General features: G+C 40.1%; 1 protein-coding gene across 1 annotated transcript in view; it reads right to left on the reverse strand.

Annotated features, from left to right (window-relative positions):
* The window catches only part of NT5E (5'-nucleotidase ecto), a 1,444,398-nt gene that overhangs the window by 488,612 nt on the left and 932,378 nt on the right, over nucleotides 1-23,408 (reverse strand). Inside the window, exon 4 of the mRNA XM_044067530.1 lies at nucleotides 8,077-8,274. Within this exon, the coding sequence (XP_043923465.1) occupies nucleotides 8,077-8,274 (198 nt within the window). The remainder of the gene's footprint in view (nucleotides 1-8,076; nucleotides 8,275-23,408) is intronic.

Raw genomic sequence — 23,408 nt, forward strand, 5'->3', positions numbered from 1 at the left:
AAATGATCTCTGGATGCCCTGGCCATTTTGATGTGGTAGTATGCATCCTTCAGATCTATTGAGCACATCCAGTCGTCCTTCTGTAAGAATGGAAGGATCGATTGAAGCGTGACCATTCGGAACTTTTCTTTCTTGACGAAAGTATTGAGGTCGCTTAGGTCCAGAATGGGCCTCCAGTCCCGTTTTCTTTGGAACTAAAAAGAACCTTGAGTAAGTTCCGAATCCTCTTTGGTCCGCTGGGACTGGTTGGATGACTCTTTTTTCTAGCAGCTTTGAAATTTCTATAGCTGCTGGCTCTCGCAGATGGGGCGGCACATCTGGGAGTCTTTTCTTTGGGATGGGATAGGTTAGAAATGGTATATTGTAACCTCTGGTAATCACGCTTTTTACCCACTTGTCTGTAGTTATGTTTTGCCAGGCCTGAGGGTATAAAGCTAAGCGACCCCCGACTACCTCCAGAGCAGGACAGTCGGGCCTCCTCTCAGGAGTGCTGGAAAGGTTTACCAGGGAGTGTATCCCTGTCACCTTGATTCTGTGGCCCCCCTCTGCCGCCAGGGCGGCGTCTTCCACCTCTGCCCCCTCCTCTGCCTCTAGAAGGGGCATCACCCTGTGTGCCTGGGAAAGATCCTTGGGGTTTTCGAAACCACATTTTTCCACCACGTTGCCCTTTGGGGTACGGTCTGGATGGGGTGGAAAAACGGACTCCGACAGCAGACAGAGTCTTTCCCTCCTGCTCACACCGGGTAAGGGTCTCCTTTACTTTGGGGCCAAAAAGAGTGGCACCGTCAAATGGGGCGTTAGTAAAGGAAGACTTGAAGGCTTCCGCAAATTAACATAAGCGCATCCAGGATTGTCTGCGAAGAGCAATCGCTGAAGCTGCTGCCCTACTCGAACCTTCGGCTGCGTAAGAAATCAGCCTCATGGACGAGTTCACAATGGATGTAAGGGTATTAAGTTGCGCTGTCACTTTCTCTGAGACAGCAGCATCTGTAGTACCCTGGAGGGTATCTCCCAACTCTTTGACTAGATCCCTCTGTAGTCGTGTAAAGTGGGTCAAATAGTTCAGGGATCGCATGGAAAAAGCTGCTGAACTAAAAATGCGCTTCCCATACCTGTCCATCGTCCTAGAATCTTTATTAGGGGGATGGACAGATGAGGAAGATTCCGACATCTCCTTTTTCGTGGCCGCTGCCACCACCATAGCGTCCACTGGAACTCCTTTTGTCAAGTAAGCCTTGTCCTGGGGTGCAGTGATATACTTATTAGGCTTCCTAGGGACTGGTTCCACTGTGTCAGGAGCCTCCCATGCCCTTCGAGCAATAAGTTCCATTAATTCATCGAAGGGCAGAGTGACCCAGGAGGAGGAAGGGCGAGCACCAAATGCCTTCAGCAAGACTGACTCATCCTCAGAAGGGGGAAGGGACTGCCAGTCACCTCTCTGTTTCAGGATCTCCAATATGTCAGAAAAAGAGACATCTTCTGAAGGTGACTTGGGGGACCCTTCTGACTCATCCAAGTCAGTATCGGATGTCAAAGATTCTTGTGGAGAATCTAAGTGTCTCCTCTTACACAATCTTTTCCTAGGAACTTCTTCATGGGGAGCATCCGAAGAAGCCTCCGAGGAAGAGGGGGCACCCTCCAGGGGTGGCTGAGACACCGGTGCTCGACGCTTGGATGTAGCCGTGGGTGCAGAGGAGGATAACGGCCCTTTATGGGGAGGAGAGGTTGCTTCTACTGATGTGGTTGTCTGGGTAGACAACACCTTCCTCATGAGATCGAAGGCCCCCGGGTCCCGAGTCGAAGAATCTCCCAGTTCCGAAGAAATGGAAAGAATCCCCGAGACAGGCACCGAAGGCATCGACCCCGAGGACGGAGCCGAATCGATCCGCGCCGAGGCCCCGAGGGGAAGAGTTGGAACCGAAACGTCGGTTCGACTCTCGGCCCCGGAACCAAGGACAGATCGTCGGCTCCGAGACTCCGGTACCGGATCCGACGGAGTCGAGGTGAGAGGAACAGACCGAGAAAGAGACGGTTCTGGACCCGAGGGCTCCACAATCAGAAGATCAACCTCTTCCGGCTCCAAAGACTGGACAGGTCTCGGAGGAGGAATGGATGGAGACAATGGGAGGCATTCAAGTTTCGACACCAACTGGGTGGAAACCGAAATAAGTTTGGATAGGGCCGAATGCTCCAATAACTTCTGCACCACACAATCCACATCGACATCGGAGAGCTTAGAAGAAGAACGGGTCGAAGGAACCGAAGATGGAGCCGACCTCAATAGAGTCGAGGGAGGGAGCTCCATCACCGGTTCCAAGACTCGAGGCTCGGGAACTGACAACAGTTGAACACTTGGCCCCGAAGTCTGTGGAACCGGTGATCTAACTTTACTCGAAGAGCTCGGAGCCGATGACTTGGGCTCTGATGTCTTCGATTCCTTCGAGGATTTGGATGCCTGATCTGAAGCATCCAGAGCCTCCTGAAAGGAAGGTTTTAATAACCCCCTGTCCATGAGTTTCCTGCGCCTATCTGTCATGACCCTCCCACTAAAAGAGTGACAAATTGAACAGTCCTCTTGTAAGTGGAGAGGGCCAAGGCAGTAGACACAGGAACTATGGTTGTCAGTAACTGACATTTTTTGGCCACACTGGCAACGTTTAAAACCTGATTTAATTTTCTCAGACATCTTAAAGAAGAAACAGGTAAGAGAAAAAAGGTCAAGTCCAGTAGAGAGACAAATCCAGTAAAAAAGTCGAATCCGATATATAAGTCAGTCCGGTTGTCAAATTCAAGTAAGGGTGGAAGGCCCGAAAACTCTAACAAGTTTAAATAAACTTAACGGTACCGAGTATTTCTACCTTACCACACACACATACACTATGTCACCAAAAGTACTTTTAGAATAATTTTTTCTCAAAAAATAACAATAATAAAGTTATTTCTTATCTGAAGTTGCTCGAGCTAGATCCCAGTGATGCGAACGCAGCAGCGGCAAACTAGATCTGAGGTAAAGGCAGAGGGGGATTGTGGGTATTAGGTTGTCTCGAGCTTCTTCTCGATGCAGAGCTTGCAAGCGGCCGACACGGAGCCGAGGATCAGCTCCGAACCCGTGTGTAAGAACAAACGGTGAGATTGAACACTATCACATTAAAGGTTCTTCTCATATTATGTTGTATTCTTTAGAGACAGAAGAATAACCAAATTTTGTTGTAAGATGTGTGTAGAAAGTAATCTTTGCTCTTTGACAGATTGTACAATGAAGGGCAATTCTGTTTTCAAAGTCTAAGTACTCCCACTGCAGCTAAGCATCTGCGGCACACTTGATAAAAGATGGACAACTAACTCTGAGCTTGATTACAATCTGTCTTTAAATCTTCAAAAGGAGATGCATGCATTTCTTCTTTACCCAGGCAGGATATAAGCACATGCTAGATAACTTTTATACAATAGTTTTTAATATGGAGCTTAGAATTATATCAGACACCAAGGCAAGCAGTTCAACAGCACAGTGATACAAGTTTATGTTTCAACTACAGAAGATGAACAGGAGGTGGTTGACCAGTTTTATGAGGATCTGCATTGCCTTCTGGAAACAGCACAAAAAATCATCTTAGGAGACTGTTATGCTAAAGTTGATAGCCAAAGAACAACTGGAAGATGGCCAAGAGTGGCAATGGAGTATGAAATGAAGCCAGACATATACTAGTAAAATTCTGGCAATATAATTCACTAGTCATAGCAAATATTCTCTCTCTCTCTCAATATCCTACAAGAGAGCTAGATATCAACAAATGATCATTACTGAAATCAGACTAACTATGCACTTTGCAGTCAGAGACAGAACACCTCTATATAGTCAGCAAAAACAAGACCTGCAGATGACTGGCTCAGACTATTAGTGTCTTATTACAAAGTGTACAATTAAATTAAATACAACAAAAAGCCTTAAGGTAAAATAGACACAAATGCAGCAATATTCAAAACTAATATATAATAGAGGGGGAAATAGACATATTTAAGTGATTATACCTTCTGGGTAGAGTGCCTGAAGAACTATTGTCCAGGAGGCAACAAAACATGCTCCAAACAGAATGAAGATTATGAAAGTAAAATGGATGTCTGTGCATGCTTTAGATGTGGATGAGAAGAGGAGGAGAGTAAAAGGCAATGAAGATACGAATATATATCAATATGAGAACAGAATGTCAGTGAACAGCAATATGAGATAAGGAAGTATATTGGAGCGATGAATGCAAATAAATGGAAGGAGATAAGAGTATTGGAAATACAACAGATTTCTTCAGAAATATTGGTGATATTAATGGAAACTTTCATGTAAAGATGAGCATGATATAAGTAAACGATGGGAGGACTCACTAGAAAAAGAAGATATTAAAAAGTGGTCTCAGAAATATATAGAAGTACTACATAAGAACAACCCTAACATCACTGATACATATGATATGTTCTCCTATCTAAGGTCACATATTCTGGAGAATGAAATAAATTGGGCCTTACAAAGTCTTGATAATAACAAGGCTGCAGAAAGTGATGGAATTGGACCTTAGAAAGTCTTGTTAATAACAAGGCTGCAGGAAGTAATGGAATTCCAGCTGAACTGTTTAATGTCCTGCAAATTATGTTGTTGCGGTGCTGCTCATAATTTGCCAACAAATACCAGCAAGTACCTTTTCATTCCTTATAATGTCTTACTCTCCCTTCATCACTTATTCCTTACTGCTATCAAATTATCTTCCCTGACTTGCTCTGTAAATATACCATAAGCCTGTTTTCCCTCATTTCTTATTGCAATTCCTATTTGTATTAGGCTTATCTTTAATTTCTCTACAAACTGTCTAAAATTTCTCTAAATATTAAATGACTGTCATTTACCTTGTTTCGATTCTTAGCCAATGTTTTTATATTATATCCAATTTGTTGTAATTATTTAAATTGCAGATGTTTTTGTTCTATTTTTTGAAGATTGTAAAATTATTGTTCTTAAAATGTTTTGTAATAATTTGGAGGTTTTCTTCCCAGGCCTCCACTGAAAATTTGCTTCTACCCGGCTGGACTTTCCCAGTAATCAAATGTCAATAAAATAAATAAATTTAAAAATCACAGCAGTGGGTATTGGATCACAAAAGGTGAATTTATATTCTAATTCCCCACAAAAAGATCAGTGTTAAAAGAATACTCAAATTATCAAACATTTGCATTTGTTTTACATGTTAGCAAAGCAACTCTCAAGATCTGCAAAGGTGATTCCAACAATATATGGATTAAGAGCTGTGAGATATACAACTGGTTTTAGAAGGGACAGAAGCACCACAGATCAAATTGTGAACATCTACTGGATATTAGAAAAACCTAAGAGTTCCATAAAAATATTTACTTCTACTTTATTGACTACTCTAAAACCGTTGACTGTGTGGACCACAGTAAACGTATGACAAGTTCTTAGAGAAATGGGGATACTGGCCACCATACCCCCTCCATAGGATTCTGCATGCAGAACATGAAGAAAATGAATAGGTTTAAATGGGGATGGGAGTGTGACAAGGCTGTGTATTGTCACCTTAACTATTTAATGTATGTAATAAATGTATCATGCAAATTATACTGGGTTAGAGGAATCAGATGCTGCAATCAAAACTGTCAGGAGAAACAACCTAAGATATGCAGGTGACAACAGACTGATGGATACAATGAGGAAGAGCTGAGTAGCCTGTTGATGAAGGTGAAAGTAAAAGCAGAAAAGCTGGATTGCTGCTCAACAATAAAAAAATGATGTCATGCCTTATGCATTCCTTGGAAACGGGCTGGAAAGAAATGAAGGCAGTGCCAGATGGTGATTACAGCTGTGTACTAAAAACACGCTTACTTCTTGGAAGGAAAAAGATTTTAAAGAGCAAAGACGTCAAAAGGCCATATAATCAAGCACTTCCAGCAATAATTTATTGTTCTCATATGTCAGAAAGGAGATGACCATTTTTTTATTAAGAATCTTTATGTTCCTCGGGCATGCCTGATAGCTTTCCTTCTTAATTACTTTTGAAAGTACTCAGTTTTTCCCCATTATGCAAGTATACTGTGTTAAAATCTGCAGTTATATTTTGAGTCTGGTATTTCAGATTTCACATAAGTATGATTTATAACTGGCCAGGAAAAAAATACTGCTTCATCTGCTTTCAATCCAGTGTTGGCAGCTTTTATAAAATGAAATAGTAACATTAATTTACTGAAATTCTAGCATAATGTTTTTATTGAGAAGCCAGGAAAAATTGAGACCTTATTTATGTTTTTTGGAAGACTCAGAACTCAGGAGTTGCGCAAAACATTTGTACAGTTTTCAATAATTTTCCTTATCATTTTACAGGGTTGTGAGAATGCTGGCAACCAATTAACTCAAGACATTGAACTCAGTCTGGACAGTGTGGTGGTCTATCATAAAACAGAGAGAGAGAGAGAGAGAGAGAGAGAGAGACAGCAACCCAGATAGGCAGACAGACACAGACACTGTCTGTCTGTGTGACACACGCACACGCACACACACACACACACACACACACACACACACACTACACACACACTACACACACACTACACACACACCTACTGGCAATTGGGAGATTGTAATTATTTCACCTACTGGATGTCTTTGGAGTATGTGTGGAAACTGGTGTATCCAGAGAAAACTCACAAGAAGACAAGAATTAGGACGTGCAGACTATACACAGAGAGACCCTCTGGCTGTGAGGCATCAGAGCTACATGCCATATCACTGTACCTCCCACTCTTTGCATCAGAGCTACATGACATATCACTGTATCTCCCACTCTTTATATCAGAGCTACATGCCATATCACTGTACCTCCCACTCTTTGCATCAGAGCTACATGCCATATCACTGTACCTCCCACTCTTTGCATCAGAGCTACATGCCATATCACTGTACCTCCCACTCTTTGCATCAGAGCTACATGCCATATCACTGTACCTCCCACCCTTTAAGTACTATGTCTTTACTTGTCCGTGGTTCTGAAAACATTTTATAAGGAAAGGTAATATATTTGGTTATAATTCTGGTTTAGGAATTTGGTGATCATCTGTAGAATTGAAGTTCTGAATTAATTTTGCAAAGCCCTGAGCTAAAATGCAAAGGGTGCACTGCTTCTGGAAGGGCAGGAGTTCGGAAGTGGTGCCATAAAACTGTAAACAGACTGCTCTAAGCTAAGCCAAACTCCTTGCTCTCAAACACTCTGTAGCAGATTATAGTACACTAGCTAAATTTAATGACAAACTCCTCAAGGAGTCATCTGCCCATTTACATTGTTACTTTGTGAGTTAACACCTCACACCTCACCACAGGACAAAGAGCAATATTGTATTCTTATACCTCACCACAGGACAAAGAGTAATATTGTATTCTTATACACTTCAGAACAGACAAACTGTTCTAAGAGCTTTCAGTAATTTCTGCATCAAATTCAGAACAATGAACTCTCACTTTAGAACTTAATTAAGCAGTCTGTATCTTAATGATACTATCATTATGTACGTGTTATAAAATATCAACTACTAAAGTAGAATGAAATGTCATATAGATAAATTAGGTTACTTAAGAAAAAATGTAAATGTAGCTCATAAAATAACTCAATTTTCTGAAGGTGTTGGCAGTTGTAGCAACAAAGCAGCTGTTAAATTGGTTATTTCTGAGCACACAGATTATTCCCAAATACATAGTCTAGTGGCCACACAGATAAAAATTATTCATTATGGTTACATGACTGTACCCTCAAGAAATGAGGGCAGGTGTTACTAAAAATTAGTATTCTGTGGCAACCAGTAATCTTGAAATGTAAAGCTTGACAAGAAAAAAGATACTTAATGTGAAATTAACTTGCAATTTGAGCACTTTATTCTTTGACTTAGTGATATATCCCATGCTTGATTCAAATGCACAAAGATGGTAAACAAAACTAGACTGTTGCGGTTACACCAATATCATGGCTCTTAATCGTTAGTAGAAACCTTTGCTCAGATGCATGTAGTGGTTGTGTTAACTTTACATACCTTCTGGAATGCTTCTGTCCAAGAGGATGGGGTTTCCTGTTGCTGTTTTGACATTTCCTTCTTCATCAAATATTACTTTTAAATAACCCAGGTACTTTCCAAAAGCATATGCTTGGACAACAGGAACCTTATACCCATGGATGGAATCTACCATATATGGATATGGCCCAGCAGGGAACTCAGTTGAGGGAGGAGTACCTGAAAATAAAACAGTAATAATGTTCATAAAGTTGAAAATTACAACATTACTTTATCTCAACATTATGAGCAAATGTCACATACATTGTTGCTACCACAGTTTTTAAGCACAATGAAACACACATCTCTGATTTTACCCAACAGTTTTACAGTAATACATGCTACCACAGCTCACACAAGTGAATTTACAGCTTTGTTTCTGCAATGTGTGTGTTGATTTAATCCAGTTTGTTCAGCATATTGCACCTTAACACATTTGGTATGGGTGCCATTTTCCTTTCTGAAAAACTTGAGTGGTACTTAATGCGAGTAGAAACATTTGGTTTATTATGTGCGTCATTTTCCTTTGTGATAGACTCGAGTGATGTTTAATGCACATTAAAACATTGATTTATTATGCGAGTCATTTTTTGTTTGTGATAAACTTGAGTAGTGCTCTTTAGCTCTAGGAACAGGGAAAGAAAGCCCATGAGTGATTGAAAAGAGAGACACTGTAAGACTGTACCTAGTGCTAACTTACATTATAGAATCTTGGAATGACGAACATTTCTTTTAGTGACAGTATGGGCCGTAGATGTACACCAGTAACAGTGAATTTTCATTTGAAAAACTTGGCTAATTGCATCAGCGATAAGTGTTGGATAGATTTCAATTTACTCTGGGTCCATTAGTCTTTAGCTGGAACAAGTGGACATTTCTTAATGATGTCACAGAAAAGTGACATTCACAAATGGTTAGTTCTTGTGTGAATGCAGCTCACTACTTATTGTAGGGCACAAAATCCATAATACAAAGCAGAAGAACATATAAATAACCAATAAGGAGTAATTTCTTGCCACGCGTGCAGTTTGCATTGTTTATGTCCATTGTTTTAGTAACACAGACTATTAAGGCTGCTTCATGTAAGAAACAAAAATGTCATATTGGTCCACTAACAGAAAACAAAAAGACACTGGAACACAAATGTGATGTAATACGTTAATTACTTGAGCTTTCGAGCTGGCATGAGCCCTTCCTCCTGATGAAAGGCACATGTTAGCTTGAAAGTTCAACTAATTGTTAAATGTTAGACCAATGAAAGGCATTACATCACACTTGTGTTTCAGTGTCAGACTGCTTTATCTGAGGTCTAAAAATAATCTTAGGTGATCCCCAGAGATACAAGTGTTCATAAAACAAGATGGCATTAGAAATAGCCTCAACAAACTTTAGTTTTTACAGGATACAGCCAGACAGATAGAGCTAGACAGATAATTAGACAAACAGGGACAGACAGAGAAGAAGATGTGCTGGTGGGTCTAACAGATATGTGGATAAGGACTGCAGATGTTTGTTTGCTTGTGTCTTTCGGCTTTTCCCGGTTAGGGGTCGCCACAGCGGATCTCCGGTCCACTAATGATTGGCAGTAGAGTTTTACGTGCTGGCTTGCCGGGCCTAACACCAACCTTCAATGAAGGAACGCCCATTCATGCATGTCGCCACACAGAAGACGCTCTAACTGAGAACTGAACGGGCAACGTCTAACTGTGAGGCGACAACGCTACCGCAGCACCACCACCGCAGTGGGTAAGGACTGCAGATATGCAGCCATATTTCTCTAGCACAATCTATTAGTGTTATAAGGATGAGCCCAACACATACTAAAGACTGGGTTTTGTCAAGCAGCAGGTGTTCATGACCGCTGGTGGATAAAGTGCACCTTGGGTCTCAAGTGGTTTTCAACATATGCCCCACACACACACTTGCCTTTTTATATTCATTTTCCTGACTGTTTTAACTTTACACTTGCCTATCAGATTTTTTTTATTGTTTAATAAATATATTGTTTAATAAGGCAAAATGTGAGTGTGTTCTAAATTTGTAATCTTGAACATTTTTGTGTGTTCTTATTTTTCTTCCCATGCAGCTGACCTTCAGCACACCATAGTGTGTCTGTCTATCATCATATCTACCTACCTTACCCTGATAACCCCTGGACTCTCTCAGAGCAGGATGAGATCAGCATAGAAATGAACAGTGTCCAGGAAAGATGTATCATGCTGGTGTTGTAAGAGGTTTCCCTTGCTTAACTTAATCAGTTTTTCCCTAAGTCTGGCATGCGTGTGTATCTGTGGAACCCCCTGAAGGGGAATGTTATAGGTGAATGGTGCCACACTGTTCTGCACTTCAACATGGACTTGATACTGGCAAGCAGCCTTGCCACTCTGTGATTGGTTCCCTAGCCTCCACAAGGAAGCCCCAAATCTCTTTGTGTGGTCATGCCTCAGATACCCAAGCCAGCCTCTAATCATACCCAGGTCAAATGGGACATAGTAATGGCTATATCGCTCTGTGTGATGCACTCACTTGTAATCTTGAAGATAATTCCAAGAAGAACTGTAACAAACTTTATTACCCAATAATAACAAAAAATACCCATTTCAGTACATTTCAACCATAAAAGATCATTCAGACTACTGTCATCATAATCCACCAATATCTGCACTCATCAATTGCAGCCATTTTGTCTGTGTACACCTCACATGTATGATTGTGATTAAAATGGCCGCTTTAAATAAATGCACACTAATCCTGCAAAGCAAGATTAATAACATATTCAACTTGAACATGACAGCAGGATCAGTCATTTTCATCCACAAATAGCTCCTGTACCCAAGCAATTATAGCCACATAGGCAAAGTAATGTAGCTCAGCTTGTTGCTATCACACACAATGCAACCACACACACACACACACACACACACACACACACACACACACACACACACACACACACACAGTTATGTCTATTAATTTCAGAGACTATGTCATACACCTCAAATGTATGACTGTAATCAAAGGAATAAATAAGTTATAGCTATCAGACACATTCAGTATGTCACTGCAACCCTCCTACTTGCACATACTTTCGACCATTGCCCTGGGGAAGCAAGCTTGCTGGTGAGGTTGCTTCACATGCACAATCTGCAGCTCACCTCCCAAAAAAAAAACACAGAGGGTAAGGATGACAAAGCATGTGAGCAGTGCTTATTTTTTCCATTGTTCACAAATATATCTGATATCTTAAAAACTAGATTGGGAGCATCTGCTCGTGCAATATTAAATATATACAGCTGTAGAGAACTGGGAAATGTAGGAAGCAATCTGAAAACATTTAGTTTTCACTTCAGTGTTGGGGAGTGCATGCATGCTGAAGTTGGTTTATTTTCCCTTTGTTTGTTGATCCTGTTATATCAGTCTGCACCTGTAAAGATAAATCATACAGGCAAGGGAAGGGAGAAAAATATCTGTCATGGCTTTATTCTTATTCTGTAGTTCTTCTTGCACCTCTGAACTGTCTTTCAGCTGTCCTTTGGTTACAACAGTTGAAAGACGTAACAGAATAGCAAGAAGATGTGTGGAACCAGGTGAAATATTTGCTCTTCCTATTTATAAAAATGCCTTCAACAGAAAAAAAAAAAACATCCCTGAAGACTGGTGTCCACTACTTGTGCAATAGCATATACAGCTGAAGAGAGGAGAACCATCCAGGAATTGGGGAGAAAATGACTTTGTGCATATGCTAAGTAAGCAATAATACCTGACAGTGTGTGTGTTAATGTGCATTTAACTCCTGTCCAGGGGTGTTATGAGGCCCAACACCACAGGCGGAAGGCCTCTACACCCCTGTAAGGACATTAACTACACATTAACACTCACCCTGGAGGGCTTTATTGAGCTTAGAGAATGTGCTCTCTGTAAAATTGATGTGTTTTACTTATTTTTTTAAGTACTATATTATTTTTTTTATAAATTTTTGATGTAAAAGACTTATTCCACCTAATGTTTCAAACTTTATGTACTATATGTTAGTGGTGTTGGAGGAAGCATTTTGCATCAAAAATATATAAAAACTAATATAGTATTTAAAAAAATAAGTAAGTAAAACAACAATTTTACAGAAAGCACATTCTCTCTTTCTCTCTCATACACAGTTTCTTCTGCTTTGACATACACACACACACACACACACACACACACACACACACACACACACACAATCCTCTGGTTTCACACTCACATTGACTCACACAAGCATAACTCTCAACTTCTTAGTATAAAAAATTTGGACAAAGCCCTAAAAATAGGGATGAATTTTAAATATTGCTCTTAAACTTAAAAAGATCTTGTATTATAATGCATTTTCTGAAAGATATAAAGCCTGAAACTCAAATACCTGTCATTATTTAGTTAATTCACTTCTCACTGAGTTGTTACAAAACTTCAGAAAACCACAAGTTTTATGAGGAATAGACAAAAAATATGATGCAAAAATCTGCTTTCTCTCTCTCTGTCTCGAGCTCACACACAGTCTCCTCTGCTTTCATACACATATTCACTCATACAGGATCGCTCTCACTCTCTCTCGATCTCTCACACACAGTCTCTTCTGCTTTTATACATGCATTCACTCACACAGACAAACAAAAACTCACTCATACACATGCATACACACACTTTTTTCTGTTTATTTTTTTACACTCACTAAACAGCAAAAGTGCTGCTTAGTGAGTATAAAGTAATGGCAGCTGCTAGTTTTTTCAGTCCGAGCTCCACTGCAGCTTGATATGCTGCTGTGAAGTGGTGGACTCGTTTTTCAGCTCCATTACTTGTATATTAATAACCTGCTGAAGAATGTTCAGTCTCCATTCAGGGTGCTGATGTACAGTTTGCTGATTTTTAAAGGTGGCTTATTTTACCTTTGTTTGCTGAAGTTGTTAAATTATTCTGTACCTCCGAGAGTAAATTGTACAGACGAAAGCTAAAAAGGCTTTTTTCATGGCTCTGTACATCCACTTGCTAATCTGAAGATTCTTTCAGTTGTTTTTTGATTAGAACAGCTGAAAGATGTAACAGAATAGGAATTAGATGTGCAGAATGAGGTTCATAGGTGTGTACTACGCTAATGGCCCTGGGGCCTTTACAAACCTAGCCCATAGAAATGCCCTGGCATCGTGCTACCCAACATTAGTTCCCAGTGCCTCTATCAAGCAGAGCCACTGGAGTGATCCATGGGGTGAACTTTCTATTACCCATCCACTCTTGAAGAGGGACAACGAGGTGCTCTGCTTGACATGTATGGAAAGTTTATTCCAGAGCATGAGCAGTCTCTGGGTGAGGAACCTGTCCCTCCAGCATGTTCTGTTAATTGTGGTAATGAGGTTGACGTCTCTGGAGTATGTTTCGGAGAGATTGGGATTTCTTCAGATGTAGCATTTCTAACAGAGCTGGGTCAAACATGGCTTTGGAAGTCAAGCAGAGATCGCCTCTAAGTAGGCGATACGAGACACAAAATAGCTGGAGTCTTTTGAGTCTGTCCATGTAGGACATGTGTTTAATGACTAGGATCCTCTTCATGAGGTACTTCTGTGGCATCTCCAGCTGTTGCAGGTGTCTAGTGAGGTACATGCCAAATGGGGCATTATACTCAATGATTGATCTAATGAGGGAAGAGTAGAGAGAGATGATGACCTCTTGTTTCCTGGATGCAAAACCCTTGGTAATGAGATGTGCCACACAGAAGGGCTTTCTGACCATAGTGGCAATGTGGTGGTCGAGGGAAAGGTTGCTGTCAACCTGCGTCCCCAGATCTCTTATAACACCTTCAGTGTTCAGTGGGCTCCCATTGATGTGGCATTTAGTGGGAACTGAGTTTTTACCAAAGGGGATGATGACGCATTTTTTGGCATTAAGCTTAAGGCCATGGTTTCGACACTAGTCATTGGTCTCAGTGAGGCCTTTCTGTAGGATGTCTGCATCACTTAGGGAGTTAATAATGGCTCCCAGCTTGCCATCGTCTGCGAACATGGTAAGCCAGAGTTCCTTTGTGTTGGCCTGGACTTCTGAGAAGTAGATGCCGAACAGGAAAGGACCCCAGGACCGATCCCTGTGGGACTTGACTTGTGACTGGTCAGCAGTCTGACTTAGAACCCACAGTGTGAAAGTAGCGGACTCCATCTGTGAGCCAATTTGCAACCAACCTAGTGATATAGGGGTTGATGACTAGTTTGGTGAGTTTATCAATAATTCCTGAGTGAGGAATGGTATCAAAGGCCTTAGCCAGATTGAGGTAGGCTGTATGCACTGCCATACTTTCATCCACAGCCCTGGTGACTGACTCAAAGAAGTCAACCAGGTTGAGCAGGCATGATCTCCATTTTACAAAGCCAAATTGCGTGGGGTCTAGAGTTTGGAGATTTCCTATATCTTTGTTAATCAGGTCCATAATGATGCACTCCATAGCTTTACATATCAGACTAGTCAGGCTAATGAGGCAATAATTCCCAGGGTCTGTAGTTGCTCCCACTTTATGGAGAGGGATGACTGTAACAGTGTGCCATTCGGTAGGGACATAGCCTGAGGTGAGGCTGTGACTGAACAGGGCACACAGATGTGGTGCCAGTTCGCTTTGTAGTTCATGTGGAACACAGCCAGGGATATTATCGGGTCCCATGGAAGCTGTATTCTTGGTCTGGGACAATCCAGCTTTAACCTGTGCTGCAGTAATGCTGGGTACCTGGCATTCTTCTGGTATTGTGATTGGTCCTTTAAGAGGGAAGAAAGGGGTAAAGTTGGCACTGAATATTTTGGCCAGTATGCTGGCAACATCGGTTGGCTGAGTATAGAAGGTACCACTGTGCAGTAACTCAGAGCAAATCTGGGTATTGCCGTGGAGGTTCTTGATATAGCTATAGAAAGCTTTGTGATTGTTTTTAGTGTCTGCTGCAATTCTGCCTTCATAGCTGGCTTTAGAGGATTTGATGAAGGATCTCAACTTTTTGTTGAGTCTAATAAGGGAGTTTTTCCATTCCTGGGACTTCACCTTTTTCTGCAACAGTTTCTTCCTAATTTTGTAGAGTTTATTAATGGCAGGGGACCACCAGATTGGCTTCCTTTTTTGGAGGAGAGCATCTTGGTTTTATTGGGTATGGCTAGTTCCATGCATTTATGTACATGTTCACACAGTGCACTGGTATATGATTCGGCAGTCTTGCAGGTATTTTCCATTGGCATGGGTGCTGTGAAGTTAGCCACCTCTGTTTTTAGGAGTCCAAAGTAAACTTTGGAGACGTTTTTCAAGGTGGTTACCTTTGCGGGGGTTTGTGGGTGAGATGTGGATTTCCATGGAGATTAGTTTGTGGTCAGATCAGACCAGGGAGGGACTGACTATTGGTGTAGAGCAACGGTCGCCCATGTTAGTAATAACCAGGTCAAGGATGTTGATTCTTCTAGTGGGGGGGTCAAGTGAAATTCATATCTTTCTTAATTAAAGAAATAACTGGAAGAGAAAAAAAATGTACCTGAAGATTGTCAGCATCTGCTCCTGAAAAAAATATTACATACAGCTGCAGACAGGAAAACCAAGTGGGAAAAGGGAGAAACTTTATTTGCAAATGTTGTTTGTTCTCCTATTTGTAGCTATATAGTATAAGTAGATTGCTGAACTTTTTATTTTACCTTTATTTGCTTAAACTATTAGTGTGGTCTCTGTCTCCAAAAGTAAATTATATAGACAAGACAATGGAATCTATTACCATGGCTTTTTCCCTAGTACTATGCATCTTCTTGCAACACTGAAATGTGTTTCAGATGTCCTTTCATTATTACAGCTGAAAGATATAGCAGAATACCAAGTAGATGTGCAGAGATAGATTATTTCCCAGGTAGGGTCAAAACAAGACTGGAACAGGGAGGAGACAGCAATTTTACTTATCAGCTTTTGGAGGGTTAGGGAAGGTCTGAATTATTTGCAGAATACTGCCTTTGTGAAATTATTCAAAAAATGTGAAAAAAATACCAGTGAATTGGAAGAAAATTGCTGACCGATATATTTCTTCAAACATGCAAAGTAAGAGAATAACTTTATAGCATCATGAGAAAGCTGTCAGTGTCCCTTATTTGTGGAATTTCTACACTTTGCCAACCCAATGAATCACAGGAAGATAGTCAGCAAAAAGCTGTAGCTGTATACATAGGGTCACCGTGGGCATTTATTTATGTAGGGATATATTTATTTTTCAAAGTAAATTACTTAAAAAAATAAAGTGTCAATGACTGAATGATCACCACATCATACTGTGCATGTTTAAAAAGTACTTGTGATGTCATTTAATAGTTTTTAAATTAAAACTAAAATGAAATAATTTTTTGTTAGTGGGAAAATTTAGCACATAAGCTAACTAAAATGAGTTAGCAGCGCTGAGCATGACAGAATTTTCTTTCCTTGCTGACACTGAGTGGCTGGCTGGCCATTAGCTGCGCTGGAGCTGTGAGCACTGGGTGGTTGTCTGAACTGCCACTAGTATAACATGTCACTGTCTCTATTATTTCTCTGTTACTACCATATATGACTGATGTTATAACGGTGGCCTAAACAAAATATAATGGTTAGCACCAAACCATGCATCAGTTATTCAGAGAGACAGAAAAAGAACCAGTTCAATTATGATGCCTAGTTAAGGGTTATAGCTGAAAATTGTGCCCTGGAAGTTACTATACTAAAGGACCAGCTAAGAGCTGCTGTCAGGTTATTGCTTTTTCATCTAAGCAGCACCTTTTGTACAGGCCTTTATTCTGCACTCAGGTTTGGCAATGGTGGTACACAGCTGATACTCAATTGTTTGACACGGAACAGCCTTTACAGCTGCTCAAGTATCACTGCTTAGGGCATAGTTGCTGTTACGCTGCTTGATTCCTCAGATAGGAGTGAATGTTGGTGTTCAAAGTGTATTGTTTTCTAACTCTCTAATCTCATAGCCTTCTGGGGAAAGGCTCTCCAAGGTTTTTATTCTCTGTTAGCAGCTGCTCTTTCTCCAATGTGCAGCAAGCTTGTAATAAAAATAATAAAGTTAGGGGAGGGGAGGTGAGGGACAAATCGCCCTATGGTGACTCATAGAAGTTTCCTCCCCAGAAAAAGAACACACATCTTTAACATTTTACTTTGTAGTGTATTTGTGTAATAACTGGACAGTAACAAGTTGATGCATTTTGAGGGTTTGTGTACTTGAACTATTTCATGTAATTTTTGCAGATGTGCTTCAGCATTTAGTCTCATGAAAACATAATGTTTTCTGCAAACACTTATTTCTTCAAACCTTGATTAAGATAATACTTTATTATGGGCTTTTGTATGTCAGTTTCAAATGTCTTTAGTCTTCATTGTGTGCAGAATTCTGCAGCACAGTTTTGACTGCTACTTCCTGTTTCAGTCACACTACCTCTGTGGTGTGGAACCTACATGTCCTGAGTTCTCGCAGCCCAAAGGAGATTTTGTTGCCCTACACTTTTGCCTTGTAGACTAGTCACAGTTCCCTCTGTGTTGTAAACCTTTGACAGATATTATTTTATTTATGTTTTTGCTTTCCATCCCTGCAGCTGCCACTTAGCTGCCGCCGGCTTCTTTCTTCATTCATTGGGTCCACTAGACTTGCCTTGGACTCCTCTATGCTCAACCTGACTCATGCTTGGGGCTACTGAGGAGACAGAATATGCTGTTGCAGTATCATAATGATGCCAGGGAGTGTGTCCTAAGTTCCCCTTCCCACCCTGCACCAGCCTTGTGAGCTCGATGGAGCCTGTCATACTATTGTCCTTTGAAGTTTACTGTGCTTCTGCCTTCAGGTTTGTGATTCTGAAGCCTCCTGTATGAGTTACTAAAATTCATTCTTTCTAGTTTATGTAGTTTTAGTACTTTATGATTACTGTATTTCTAAACATTTGCATACTGACTTACTAATATAAAGCACATGTGTTCAAGCACTTAAAAATTAAAGGAAAAAGTTTGTTGCATCATGTGGTCTGTCTTAACCACTGCATTTTCTGGGAGAGAATATTTTCCATTTCCTTTCTGCATTGTTTACATCCATCCACAACCCTTTTTCCCATGGGGCCAGGGTGTTACTTTAACAGTGACAATCATCTACAGCCAAGGTTTATACCGCCAAGTGATTAGCCTTGCTGCTGTAGTTCTTCCAGAAACCCACTCACATGCATACTCACACCTATGGCAGATTTAGAGTGTCCAGTCCATCTACTGCATGTCTTTGGAATATGAGACTAAACCGGAACACATCTATATGATCCGCTGTGCCATTGTGCCACTGCTTTTACATTGTTTAAATATTCTTATTAAAATTAACTAAGTAACAATAAAATCTTGCTACAAGGACTGAGCATGGGGCAAGTACTATTATCTGTCTCAAGAATCAACATGATTAAGTATTGCATTTTGTGGAAACCAGTAACTGTGGTACTGAGGAACAAACTCATACTGCAGTTTTTAATGTCTTTATTAAATCAGAGTTTAAACAAACCATAGTGGCATTTCTTTATTCTTTTCATGTAGTATACACACACATTTTCTTTTCAACAATCCTTTACTCCAACATTAAATAAATTGTTCAATACCTGCATTCTCTTAAACCACAGGCCTCTTCCTGAATATTATTCTGCATGCATTGTTCACACAAATTGTATTTATTTCAATTTGTTCCTTCCTTTTTTCTAAAGATTCTATCTCTTATCTCCTTTATGATATTCAATATTTCAATTACAGCTGTCTTACATTTTGATTTCCATTTATTCGCAATTACTTTTTTAAGCAACTAATACCATAAAATTCTGGAAGGCCTTACTATGTCCTGGCAATTCAAATTGTATGTCCCAGCTAAAAAGAATCATTTATTTAATTACAAGCATTTCTCCCCGAGCATTTTTGACAAAGCACTCTGTAGTGTATTTTTAAAATCTGCCAACTCTTTGAACTCCCAGAAAACATGCTCTCATTTACCTCTACCTTTCCCACCACATGTTCAGCATTTCCTTTGTACCCGGAGAAAATTTCTCTGAAGTCTACTTGCTGTGGAAAAATACCTATGCAAACCTGTTGCAAATTGCCTTTCCAGTCCATTTTCCCTATCTTTTCTAACATTCTCTGATAAATTCTTTAAGTTGTCATGCAATATTTTATATTTCCTATGCCCCCCCCCTTTTAACAGCAGCTTCTGTTATAGACTCAACCAAAAACTCTACCAGATTTAGGCTTTCATTTATAGCACATCCCTATGTGATATCAATCCCTGCAAAGGAAAGCAATTTCTATCCAGCAGTCCAAACTTCTGATTGGCCTCATCCCACTCTATAACCTTTCTCTCTCTCTCGTTACATGCTCCCAATATCTTGATCCCTTTGCTCGTTTTTTTTTTCCCAATAAGTTCTAACTAATTATTAGCTATTTTCTACACTCTACTTGCAGTCATCACAAGATCTCCTTTCTTCATTCCCATATTGGCCTAGTTCTTAGAGTAGTTTTTTTCTACTTTATGAATAAAATATTTTGTAAAGTTGCTATTCTCCTTAAAATCCTACTCCCTCCTTCTGACCTACCCCACTACACCATCATCCCTTTCCACTTTGATTTATAACCTTCTTGTGTTATGCAGCTCTATAGTCCTTCAAATCAGGTAACGCAAAACCACCTTGTTCAATGGGGATAATTAACTTATCCCATTTAGCTCTTGCCCTTTTCCATTCCCAAATAAAGTCCTTCCTTTCTTTATTATCGATCCCCAAGTCCTCTTGTCTGGTTGATAAAAATATACTTATTCCATTCTTTTGTCAAAGTAACCTGTGCCTTCTTAGACATATTGATGCCTATTCAAAAACAAAAAAATTTTGGATTTGTATTTGTTTACAAAAAAATAAACGTGTGTGTCTGGGGTACTTGGCAAAGTTTCTTAGGTGCAGGGGGATGACTGACAGATGAAGCACAAGCAACATTAAAGGCATCCTCTAATACAACAATGTCAGAAATAATAGTCAAAGGCATAGGGGTCTCTGCCTGAAAAAGGTCACAATATTTCCTCAGTGCATCATCATTTTTTTTTTTTGCTCCTATCTTGCCTATAGTGTCAGAAATGGACATTTCTTCTACTGGAGAGTTTGAAGAAATATTTTTTTTTTATACTGACTCTATGAAATTAGGGGGAAGAGCCGTGAGAAGCATAATCCAGTCAAACTTCCTGTATGTCAGATTAAGAATCAGTTACTAAAGGAAAAAGAGATTTCCTCCTTTGTAAATGGAAAGAAGCCAAAGTGCCAGAAAGGCCTTAAAAGATCTTTTGCAAAAGTAAACCATTCCTTCGTAGATTCTTTTGATGAAAGATTTGGAGAAAAAGAAACATGTTTAATCTTCTGGCACTTTTTCTTAGGATTAGCTAAAAAGAAAGTCTGAATAGAATCTGATGTATGGACTTCTACGCAGGTGACTGGAACTTGTTCCCTAAATAGCACTTGTGGGACTCTGTCTGGCCCCTCGAGTATAACCAAGTATTGTTATCTCTTCCAGGAAGCAGGCATACTTTTGTCCTTGGAGGGCATGCTATACTCCTGACCCTTAACTTTGTCCTGAGGAGTAGCATCAGAGGGATGGGAAGAATCAGATGAATGGTCTACAGACTGTGATCTGGCCATAGTGGAGCTGTCCACTGAGGACTGGGAAAGGCAGGATAGAGAAGAAGCCTTTTCAGGAACCTCTCTTATGCTTTTCATTTTCCTGACAGACAGAAATTGGGCATCCAAGGTACCGGCACCTGAGTCCATAATTGATTTGGTAATAACCTTTACTTAGAGAGTCAGCAGCATAAGGCCAAGACAGCTAAGATAATTCCTAATAACTTTTGAGTTAAACAATAAAAAGATGGTACATGACCAGACAGTTTGTCCCTTCCCTAAGCATAAAACAACAAGCTGGGTAGGAATCTCTGTATTGAGTCTGCCGTCCACACAGACACTTTCCCTTTCTTTCTTTTTTTTTTTTATTTGTCCAAAACATGAAAAAGCTGACCTCTGAACCACTGAAGACACAGCAAAGACAGAGTCTGACTGGTATCTTCAACAGCAAGAAAGTTCTGAATTTTGACACCCATACATATGCGTTTATAGTGGCATTCCTTATGCTCCTTCGGACATACAGTGCATGTTAAAGGTGTCCAGATGCTTTGACTACTGGCCAGATGTCTGATTCTTGGCAGGATACATCCCATATAACTTAGGTTACTGCGCTAGTGATCTAACAATGAACCTCTTTTAGCCCATACAGTCAAGGACTTGAGCAGGTATTCTGAAATAATTACCAGCACTGACTAGATTGCATATGAACACTGTGGAGGTATGTGCTGCTTATGCATTATCATGGGTTTGTGGAGCAGTACTGGGCCAGATATTGTGAAGCCACTGCCTACAGCCAGTACATTACATTATGGACATTGAGGGTGTACAGCTACAGCAGGGACTGTTTATTACCCACAACTAGCAGATTACATTTTGGACAGTATGGTTGGCTGACTTATGTCCTTTTGTTAACAGGAAAATATAACCATATAGAACACATTATTCTTTCTCAGATGTCTAGCAAGAATTTAAATAAACTACCTACAAAGTGACAGTGTTCAGCTTATGCATGCATGTTAGGGTCTTATAAAAATTCTGTCTTTAAAGAAGCCTCTCTGTTTGTCACAGCCAAATGTCCCCAGTAGCTCAAAACTGGTACAGAGTCTAACCTCTGTAGGGACATTGGTTCGACTGACAGACTTTGAATCACTCTGGTTATACATGCAGTACACGTACACTGTCACTAATTACGCCCATTGTTTTTGTCCCACACCCTTAACCTTTCTTATGAAATAAAACCAAACAGGCAGTCAAGGTGAGCAACAAGGCAGTATTTATTGTGCTGAATAACAGCAATCAAAGCAGTGTTATGATGAAAGAGTGTCTTAGCACAGAAAGCAGTACAAATTGTTATTGAAACAATTGCCACAAGGCAAAGGTTGAAACATATCAAACAAGTGTGAAAAACAAATCAGAACATATGGCACCCCTGAAAAAAAAAATGTATTAAAAACACAAGTAGAGTTCAGAGAAACAGTATTCTTTGAAACCACCTGAAAATGTTCTGTTATGTAGGTATCTGTAAATAGAAAGAATAAAGAATAGTTATTACACCAATATACTAATAGGCATTACATAACATTAACTTTTCAAGTACTGTGATGCATACATACCTGGACTATCTTACAAAATGTATGAGCGATTGCATAATGTTGTAGAGAGCCAGTTCTGCATGACATGGTCTTGAAGTATCTTAAATGGCAGGATAGAGTTGTATCTGTGCTTGTGTGGCTGCACATATGTGACTGCATGGTGGTGAGTAAGTGTAAAAGAAAAGCAAACACAGAGACCTAGGGAATATTAGGAAAAACTAAGTACTTATGTGACCCACTAATTACTGTGAGCTGATGCTTTTTTTTATTTTTACCTACTTTCATGGAATGTGGCTAAAGCAGCTAATTATGTGTTTAAATGCAGATCAAGCCACATCCTATGACAACAGGTTAAAAAAGTTCATGATAATTAGTACTTCACATAAGCACAATGCTTTTTTGAATATCCCCTCAGTCTTTATTTGCATGCTAGTTATGTTCATGATGAATTATAAATGGTTAAATAATACATGACTCTACAGAGTGGCACATGTCTTCCAGAGAATCCCACATATGACTCAGACAGAAAATTTTCACATATGTTTAAAACCACATATGCCAGAAGGAATGCTCTGGTTGTTTCAGTTGAGCTGATGCCAAATTCAGTAAAGAAACACACAGTAAGTCAGTCGTACTTCAGTACCCTGTGGATGGAGAACAAGGTCTATATTAGAACACTGAAGTTTCAAAACTTCGAATGTTCTAATATCGACCCCTATTCAGTGAAAGCTGAAAATATCGAAGAAACAGAACAACTAATTTTTTCCCAGGGAAAGAATTTGGTTGTCCGTTTCTGTTGCTTCGATATTTTCAGTGCTATGGTGGAAAGTTACGGGTCGGGTTCAGGTAAGTGTGTGATTGAGTGCGGGTTAGGTTAGTTAGGGTTGGGGTGTGGGTTAGGTATGTCTGCGATTGTGTGGATGTGAGGGTTAGGGTGGGGTAGGTGAGTTAGGGTTAGGGTGAGGTGAGTGTGCGATAGTGACGGACCTTAGGGTTAGGGTTTGGGTTAAGGTAAGTGTATAGTTAGTGGTGTGTGTATAGTTTAGTGTAGGG

The sequence above is a fragment of the Protopterus annectens genome, chromosome 1.part0 (genome assembly GCF_019279795.1).
Source record: "Protopterus annectens isolate FY-2018-M chromosome 1.part0, PAN1.0, whole genome shotgun sequence".
NCBI lineage: Eukaryota > Metazoa > Chordata > Ceratodontiformes > Protopteridae > Protopterus > Protopterus annectens.